We start from the raw sequence: 10136 nt of genomic DNA on the forward strand, positions 1-10136 counted from the left end.
GAGGATCTGGTCATAAAGCCAACCACCTCATAGCAAATACAATTCAATGTGGATCAATGTGGAGAAAGGTACACTATGGTGAGAGGAACACAGTTAACACTAGTGGTTTAGAAGTGCAGTTAAAGCAGATTGTTTTTACAGGGTAATAGAGTTGTAGAGCTGAACTTTATCTTGGGCTACAGGACACTCAGGGATCAAAGGATATGGGGAGAAAGCGGGAGCAGGCTATTGAGTTGGATGATCAGGACCAAATGGGGGTCCCGAGCCTGCACTTGCCTGCATAAGGATTGGCTCTTTTGCCAGAGGTGGCCTCCTAATTGGCTGTCTCCAGGCTTGCCATCCAATTAAGGACAGAGGCTGGTATTAAGGTATTATTACCTGAATGGCTATAAATTAAGAAAGGGCAACGAGACCTGGGTATCCTTGTACACCAGTCACTGAAGGTAAACATGCAGGTGCAGCAGGTGGTAAAGAAGGCAAATGGTATGTTGGCCTTCAAGTGCGAGAGGATTTGAGTACAGGAGCAGGGATGTCTTGCTCCAATTATACAGGGCCTTGGTGAGACCATACTGTGTGTAGTTTCGGTCTCCATCTCTGAGGAAGGATGTTCTTGCTATAGAGGGAGTGCAGCAAAAGTTCACTAGACTGATTCCTGGGATGGCAGGACTGACATATGAGGAGAGATTGAGTTGGTTAGGATTATATTCACTGGAGTTCAGAACAATGAGGGGGGACCTCATAGAAACCTATAACATTTTAACAGGCCTAGACAGAGTAGATGCAGGAAGGATGTTCCCGATGGTGGGGGGAGTCCAGAACCAGGGGTCACAGTCTAAGGATATGGGGTAGATCATTTAGGACTGAGATGAGGTGAAATTTCTTCACCCAGCGAGTGGTGAGCCTGTGGAATTCACTATCAGAAAAAGTAGTTGAGGCCAAAACATTGTATGTTTTCAAGAAGGAGTTAGATATAGCTCTTGGGGCGAAATGGATCAATGGATATGGAGAGAAAGCGGGAGCAGGCTATTGAGTTGGATGGTCAGCCATGATCATAATGAATAGCGGAGCAGGCTCGAAGGGCCGAATGGCCTACTCCTGCTCCTGGTTTCTATGTTTCTATGTTGCAGGTCCAATCAGAAGGATGGCAGCTCTGAAGCCTTGGCAACCCCAGCAGGAAATGTGGGCACTGCTGAGGCAGGTTGGCGATCGAGAGGGTGCCTCAATATGGAAGGGCCCTCGAACAGGTAAGTTAAAAATTAAAAATCAGAGGGCCCGGGCAGGCAGGCCCCTCTGGGTGGCCATTGGGGCCACAGGGGTGGTCTTCTCTGCCTACAGCCCTCCCTTTGGGGGCTTGGAGCCTCCAGCTCCATTGGCCCTTTGGATGACCACAGGGAGGCTGTCCCCATGAAGATGGCAGCCTCCCCAAGTGGCAGAGGGTGGCCTGTTGCCGATTGATGGCCTAGCAAAATCTCCCTTAATGTGACCTTTAATTTTTTTAAATTGGCTGCCCACCTCTGTTCAGGCTCCCCATCTGGTACCACAACTGGGAAACTTCCCTGTGAAGGGACTGAGCCAGGGAGCCATCCTGATGTAGCTCCCTGCTATTTTCCAAGCTGCTCCTACTTCCAGCTCACCATCCCAGAGCTGGGAAAATCCTAGCCCATGGAATACGCCACTAAGTAAGCTCATGGAAGCAGACATTGTAAGTAAGTTTAAGGAGTGATTAGACATATTTCTGGGGAAGGGAGGGATTTACCAATATGGTGAGGAGGCAGGAAGTTTGGGTTAAGAAATATCAAAAAGAAATTGGTTTTCTGGGACTCATGGCCTTTCTGTGTTCCTCAAAAATTCTTGTGTTCTTACATAAAAAGGGCACAAACCACAAACCATGATGTTAAAGTGCACTTTGGCAATAGGGTTGTAAAATAATTACTTTCTTGACCGTTAACCTATTATTTTCTGTCGGCAGAGGGGTGAAATTGTTCTTTGGTGCTTCTGCAAAGCGGACAAAACAAATCGACTGCCCATTTCATTCCCAGCCTTATCTGCTTTTCCATTGGACTCAGTGGGCAATATACCCATGGTTTACGTGGATGTGCATCTGGTTACCCGCTAATAACATATATTCTGAAAACTGCCCTTCTTTAGGCCTTGACTGAGAAACTAAACATTTTCCTATTACTAATGTGCAGATGTATATATATATATACGTATTTAAGTTATGCACTTGAGTCAAATTTATAGAATTTGTTCAAAAATCATCTGAATTAAACCAGCTCATAGCAGTCTAGTTTAAGACCTTTCTTCCTGCTTCTAGCTTTTCCACCAATAAAGTGATCTCATTCCCTAGCAATAATTTGATGGATCATGTATGGCTGGTTGTCAGTAATGTGTATCTGTGAGTCTGCACAATGCAGTGATATGGTTCTATCAGTCATGTCATTTAGGAAGGTTATGTGAGGACAAAAGATTCCCATTTAAAAATATGAGCTAAAGTGTGAGCAGACATTTTTAAGGGAATGGAAGTGGAGTGGAGCAGGACTTTTCTCTGCCGTTATGTCCTGTGACTGATCATGTCTTAAACCATGCAGATCAGGTCATTTAAAAATTTTGGGTAGGTGCGTGCATCTGCAAAGAAGATGCTGCCCCATCAAGAAGTTGGCATCACGCTGCTCTGCAAGGGGGCACCAAAAAATATTTATAAGTGCTTTAACCCAGCCACCCATTGTCACTTCGTTAAGAATCAATACCCCAGTAATGGTCCTAAACCTTGTCTTAACAGAGGTGGACCTATGAAACACCCTCCAATTTCAAAATCACAAAGTCTAGCTTAAAGTGCAAGAAGAGAAACCTGGGTTCCATCCAAATTGTGATGCCTTCCTGCTTTGGTTTGTGTCACTGTTCTGCCCCTCTACCTACTGGAAATTCGATAATCCTATAATCCACATTGGTTTATTTGAAGAACAAGACTGAGGACTGACTTCGTCAATCACCCTGTCTGATCAAATCAAGCCATATCATTGCACAAACTTGGGAGTTCCTAAATCATGGCTTTATCTATCCTTAAGCTCCTTGAGCTGGGGTAAATGGGCTATATTGTGATGGGAAAGATGTTCAACCCACACTGGGCATTCAAAAGCTCCATTTTGTGTATTTTTCAGGAGTTTGGCTTCTAGCTTTTTAAACACAGTGATGGCTTTCTGCTGGTGTCAGACACCTATCTGATCAAAGCCAAGCACCCACAAATTACATTTCTGGCTTACATCTTTAATAAGGACCTTTTTGTCCTCACTTAGCCTTCATATTACTGATAAAATGTACATTTCAAATTTCTTTTTACAGTCGTATTTCAAAATATACTCGTGAGTGGTAGTAACTTATAAATTCTTTGAAACAGATCATATCTCTAAAGCGGCAATGCTACAAGACACAATATTATCTGATTAAATAAACGGCCTTAATTTGACTTAAACATTCAAAATAATTAAAAATATATTTTTAGTTAAAACTGCCCAAGTAAAATACAAAGAATTTTAATGTGAATATTAACATTCAATTGCAATAATAGGTTTTATCATAATTAAACTATTTCAGTAAAACAATGAGTAAAATTGAGTGAGAGATTTCTCTACCGGCATTGGACTTAGTAAGCTCTTGATGTTTTTGCCTTTTATAGACTCAAAGTAGCAAGCCTGTATCCAATCCTCTTTCTGGTGAATGTTTGGGCTCATCAAGGTGATGGATGTTAAGGACTAAGACACTGTCATTCAGGGAGCCAGTGTTAGTATCAAGCAGCGTCAGGTCAATGTAGCAAAGCCAGCTACAGAGTGAAGCACTGCCCACTTTGCCACTACACCATGCCCTAGCCAACACTCAGAAAAAGAGTTAAAACTATATTAGAGGGACATTTACAATCCCCACGAGTGACCTTCCTGAATGAGATTGCCACAGTTTGTTGCCGTGTGTCCACATCTGTAAGGGACTTTCCCAAATTCATTTTGCAAAAATATTTGTGCCATACAAACTTTTATTTCCATTATTTACATTTTAATTCCAAAACAAATTGAAAACAGCTAATTCACTGCTCCACTTAGACTTGTCATAACCAAGCAGCCATTTAAAGGCTTTTGATGCAATATTAGTTTGAGAGAGAGAGGATGGTACTATGTCACCAACCATGATATTTCCAGTTTTTAAAATATTCTTTCATGGGATGTGGGCATTGCTGGCTAGGTCAGCATTTATTGCCCATCCCTAATTGCCCTTGAGAAGGTGGGGGTGTGCCACCTTCTTGAACCGTTGCAGTCCATGTGGTGTAGGTACACCCACAGTGCTGTTAGGGAGGGAAGGACCTCCATATCCCAAAATGAAGTCAACATAACTGGTGACAGTCACTTGTGAACATCTGTGTGCTTAAAGAAAAAGTTAATTGTGTAGGTATGTAAAAGTAGCTGCTTCTTCATAGCTGTGCTGTTGACCATTTTACATCTGTGCGCATTTCCTCTTTAAAAACGTTTAGCTCCTGGTGTCAGTTTTATATTTGCTTTTGTGACGTGGGTGATACTGACAAAGCCCATCTCTAGTTATCTTAATGCATTTCAATTCTGGCCTCTTGTGGGTCCCATAATTTACTTTGCTCCACCCTGGTGTCTGTAGATATCTAGACCCCAAACTCTGGAATTCCCTCTCTAAGCCCCTTTGTCCCTACACCTCTCCCTTCTATTTACAACCTACCTCTTTGAAGAAGCTTTAACTTTACTAGCACCAAGGCAGATCTCTCCCTTACAAATTGCTTTTTATTCTTCTATGGTTTTTCAAGCTGCATTTGATCTAACAATTTTTATATATATTTTTCACTCTATTTGTCTTTATTTTTCAGCCCTTTTAGCTTTTTGTTGTTTTTACTGCCTTCTTTAATGTTTACTCCATTTTGACTGGTTGCTTCTGTCCACAGTATTGCACAAAGCAGGAAAAGTGAAGCAACTGCTTACAATTTAAGCAATAGATTCCTGTACTTGTTGCCATCTGATACATGGTGTAATTGTATTAGCATCTTTCTTGTGTCCACAGATGATTTTTTTTTTCACTTTATCTCAGACATTTTTTGATGGCTTTCAAATGTCAGTACATGACTCTCTCCTCCCAAGTGTGCCATTTGCTTTAGCCTTGCTGAATGTGTTTATGTTGCATGCAGTGAGCAGGCCGGAGAGTGGAGTTGAAACCCCAGATCAGGCATGGTTGTACTGAGTGGCAGAACAGGCTGGACCAGCCATGCAGTCTACTCCTGCTCCTATTCCTTCTGCTCTCCCTTCCAGGGAAGTAAGTGCCTTAACCAGATTGCATCTTTTTGAGAAGCTTGGAGGAAAGAGAAATGATTCCTTCCCCAAAACTACACAAAAGTATGGGTTTAGCAAGTATTGAGTGGATGAAATGTTGGATGTTGGCACAGCACTGATCCCCAGTTCTGTTGCCAGCAGCCAGGAACATTGATATATGGTACCTGTGACAGTGTGTTGAGCATGCTGCAGGTGGTCTATATAGCTTCCTGCTCTCCTCCCATTTATTAAAATGCACATTTCACCTTATCGGTTGTGTGAACTCAGGATTTGAACAGGTCAGGTCTATGTTCAGCCAACTGAGCTACCTGGCACTGTCTATTGACAGTAGGAAAACCAGAATGCTGCCACTGAGTCAAGGCTAACTCTGATTTCAGGCATCTCTGTATAAAAATAAATCTAAATTAGTGACAATGGAAAAAGGAAACAACCTGCATTTAAGTACCTGTAGCTCCTTTCACAACGTCATGAAGCCTCAAAGCACTTTACATTCAATTAATCCATTTTTTTTCAATCAGAGAGCTGTTGGGATCTGAAACACTGAGACCTGAAAAGGTGGTGGAAGTTGATTCCACAAATAATTTTAAAAGGAATTTGGACAGGTATTTATAGATAAGTAACTTTTGGGCTTATGGCAAAAATGGGGATCTGGGGCTACGCACACTTATCCTTTCAAAGTAACAGCACAGACACTACACAGTGACCTCCTCTGTGCTGCAAGTTTCTATGTGATTCTCTGAATTAAGTACTTTTGAACAGCGCTGTTGTAATGTACAAGACACAGCAGTTAATTTATATGCAACACTCTACTCAGAAATGAGATAAATATCCAGATAATCTTGTTTTGTGATATTGGCTGGGGGGCAAATATTGGCCACAACATAGGGTTGTTTTCACCTGTCCTTCATCAAATAATGCCATGGGGTGCCTTTTACTGAGAGGGTTGGGGGGATACAGGGGGAAGGTGAGCGCTCACAGCAATGCAGTGCTCCCTGGGTATTATGCTGGAGTGTGAGCCTAGGGTGTCTGTGGACGAAAATTGAACCCACAACCTTCTGACTCAGACGTGGAGAAACATATGCATAAAAAATAGTCTCTATGCATATCTCAGTGGCTGTCTTTTAGCTGCACCCAAAGTTATGATAAGAAGTAAAACTCCCAAAAGGACAGTATATTCATGATAAAAATGACATATATTAAATGGAAGCACATCATTGTGTCCTTTTTGCATGATATCATTTTAATAAAACTGACACCATTTTGTTTTCTTATTCTTCTGTCTACCAGCAGGATAAAGCAAACACATTTTCGTGTGATTGGTGGCTGCTATTAAGAAATAAAATAATAGGATGAACTTGTCAGCAGAACTATAGGAACAGAGAATAATATGAGTGATTGAATTAGAAGACCTAAAAATTAGCTTGTGTCCTACTCGGGGCATGATCCCAGTGTAGCAAGTGCGGTACACCCCGAATGGACCTCGTAGCAGGAGCACAGCAGATTGGTCTGCCAACCTCATAAGCATAAGGAACTGCAAATGTCAGTCATGGCCCCAGGGTATCTCCTGGAAGGGTTACGAATCTGCCATGTACGGTGACTCTGGAAGGGAGGGAAGCAATTAGGAGGGTGGGGTAGGGTGGGTTGGGGGGATACAGGGGGAAGGTGAGCGCTCACAGGAAGGAGGCCAGGGCTTTAATGAGGAATCAGGAGCAGCACCTCTTCTCCTCTTAATGCCACATTAATGTAAGTCAAGAAGTTGAAACTTATTTTTTTTACGTGGCAGCCTTCAGCGATTCCTGGTTTGGCTGATGTACACCTGAAAATGCTGAGTGCACAAGTAGACCAACCAATACAACAGGGGTCCTCTAAAGGGTCTCCAACCACCAACAGGAGAGGCCCAAGCCAAGCCCCCAGCCCAACAGGTTACCCTGCACAGGCTTTAGGCAGCCGGGTGGCCCCTCCTTAACTGGGCCCCGAGATCATTGGAGGGTGCCCCCCCCAAGACGTAACAACCCTCCCCCTCACCCATTGCCATGTGGCCCAATTCTGATTTTCATTATCTTCACATAATGAAAATGTGCTTGCTGGATGGGTCCTTCACCATTTTCGTCTTGAGGTGAAGATTTTAAAAAACGAATTGTCTGGTGCTATCACAAAAGAATTGCATTTCTCCAGCTTTTGCTCACAGCCACTTATCCATAGTAACAGGGTTTTCTCAACCCCAAAAGGTTCCTCATTTATTGACATAGAACCTGCACAGTAAAGCCCTTAGCCAAAGTGGCAGGCTATTAATGATAAAGTTGATTTGACTTCCACCCAGGACGCCCAGGTTAAAATGGAGTTATAATCATCAAATAGCTCATTAGGAATACAAAACAATTCATTTGTTGGAACAGTAAATGTTAGGCTGCAGGTGAATGAGGAAGTGCCTGAGGGAAAACAACCATTGCTTGATTATCATCAACCTGAAAAAACCCATGGGCTGATCTTTATGGGACACCATGGTCCCTGCCTCCCTGGTCAAAAAGTCAGTAGAGAAACCGCTCAGGGGGAGAATGGCCACCCTGCAGTAATTTAAAGGCCTAAAATGTGGGATTTCAGCTCCTCAGGGACAAGAAATCCTGCCTTAGAGAGCTGCTGGCTGGTCACAGGCTGGAAGCTCTTGATATATTGGTAGCCCCATTGGCAGAGCGGTGGCCACTGCTGGTACTGTATTCAGGTGATGAGGAGGCGAGCTGCAATGCATCGAAACTTTGTAGGTGTTTTGGGGGTCAGTGAGGGGGGGGGGGGGTGGCAAAAGAAGGTGGGTCAGGGGTTTGAGAAGTAACGGCAGGAGGGCAATGGGTGAGGGGGAGGGTTGTTACGTCTTGGGGGCGACCCTCCAATGATCTCGGGGCCCAGTTAAGGAGGGGCCACCCGGCTGCCTAGAGCCCGTGCAGGGTAACCTGTTGGGCTGGCGGCTTGGATTGGGCCCCTCCTGTTGGTGGTTGGAGGCCCTTTAGAGGACCCCGGGTAGTACACAAAGTAAACTAGTGCAGAAACAGCCTGGGCTGGATTTTACGCTCCCACATCGACGGGTTTGAAGGCGGTGGGTAGGGGGAGCACGTGAAATACAGCAGGTCGCTAGCCTCCACCTAACCGCTTGCCCTTGCCCCCACTACAATTATAGTAATGGCGAGGATTCCACTGGGCAGCCTGCCCTTCAGTGAGGCAATCGAGGCCATTGGCGATGCTATCCTCGCCGCTGCTATAATTGTAGTGGGGGGCAGGGTCAAGTGGGTAGACCGAGAGTAGCCACCCGCTGTATTTTACATGTCCTGCCCAACCGCCCACCATCAAACCTATCAGCGGGGGAGTGTAAAATTCAGCCCAGACTGCTTCTGCACTAGTTTACTTTGTATAGTACCAGGGGTCCTCTATAGAGTAAGATCCTGCAACTCCCTTCCTAACAGCTCTGTGGGTGTACCTCCACCAAATGGACTGCAGCGGTTCAAGAAGGTAGCTCACCACCACCTTCTCAAGGGCAACGAGGGATGGGCGATAAATGCTGGCTCAGCCAGCGAAACCCACACCCCATGAACGAATCATAAAAAAAATCTCTGCATTTGGTTCTCAATTTCATGTGGCACAGCGTACAACAGAGACAACTGTCTTACTAGATGAACAGTCAATTAGTTATTTTCTATTAATTAATTATTTCTGATTAGTTACAGACTACTTGACAATTTATGTAACTGGGTTCAGGTGTTGAAAAATTAATGGATAAATATTGTTTATTTCTATGTTTTAGCTGATAACCTACACTCTTAAGCCAAATGATACTGTAATATTGAAAAACACTGTAGATAAAGTAGGGAGCAATTAGAGGACAGAAGTTTATTAAATTGAAAATCATATTTCAGCTTTTCTTCAGCCTTATCTTTCTTCCGTGATCCACCTTATTATCCAGCTCTGTACTGATGCTAAAAATATAGATCACGCTGCACAAAACTTGTATTTTTAATTCAAAGCTTACCCAGATTGACATAGCTCCTGGTGTCTGAGTCTATGCTACTGTTGGATTCTCCTGAGTTGAATATTGCTGAGTCTCCCGAGGTTGAAGTCTGATGTTGTGAGCAGGTACTGCTTGAGTCCACATCAGAGGCGCTTCCACTCATCCTGGCTGCAAACCTTTGCCTGTGTGACAAAATAAGGCAGTAGTTTTTTTTCTCTCTCTCTCGTTAAAACTGACCAGGCTTTCTTAAATCAGGAAGTTCTGATGCAAGCTACCTTGTAAGATACAACAAACATGTACCGATGAATTGTTAAATGACATTAGTGGCCACCAGTAAGCAGGGAAGTGTTCCGGTTTCTGCTATAGTGCAAAAACCAACTAGCCGCACAAAATGAGTAATTGATGAATTTCTTCTTATAATCAGATTTGGCTTTTCATCCCTAAACATATAAATAGACACATAAATAAGTAACACAATCTAATACTCTTGTGCAGCGGATATGCAATTTTTGTCTGTTAAACCACAATACCACACAAGTAACTGAGCTTCAGTTTCAACCTGATGACATTAGAGACTGCTTAGGATACTAAAGGGGTTTCTACATTTACAATTGTTCACACTGTTCACTTTGGGAAGAGTATTTCACTTTCTGGCATTTCAGGATCCACACTTTAGGCAGACTATCCCTTTCGAACCTGAACAGGCTGTATTTGCATATTACTAAAGTGGTTAAGAAGTACAACTTAAGAAGAATATACTTTCTGGCACTTACGTTCTCTAACCACAATCTGGCAATGAATGGAAT

At 43.3% G+C, this 10136-nt stretch overlaps 1 protein-coding gene across 1 annotated transcript in view; it reads right to left on the bottom strand.

Moving 5' to 3' along the window:
- The window catches only part of LOC121286746 (inactive tyrosine-protein kinase PEAK1-like), a 28878-nt gene extending 19371 nt beyond the window's left edge, over positions 1-9507 (bottom strand). The window contains exon 1 of the mRNA XM_041203775.1: positions 9352-9507. Coding sequence (XP_041059709.1) covers positions 9352-9493 — 142 coding nt within the window. The 5' untranslated portion in view covers positions 9494-9507. The remainder of the gene's footprint in view (positions 1-9351) is intronic.
- Between the last annotated feature and the right edge of the window lie 629 nt (positions 9508-10136).

Source organism: Carcharodon carcharias, chromosome 14 (genome assembly GCF_017639515.1).
Source record: "Carcharodon carcharias isolate sCarCar2 chromosome 14, sCarCar2.pri, whole genome shotgun sequence".
NCBI classification, from domain to species: domain Eukaryota; kingdom Metazoa; phylum Chordata; class Chondrichthyes; order Lamniformes; family Lamnidae; genus Carcharodon; species Carcharodon carcharias.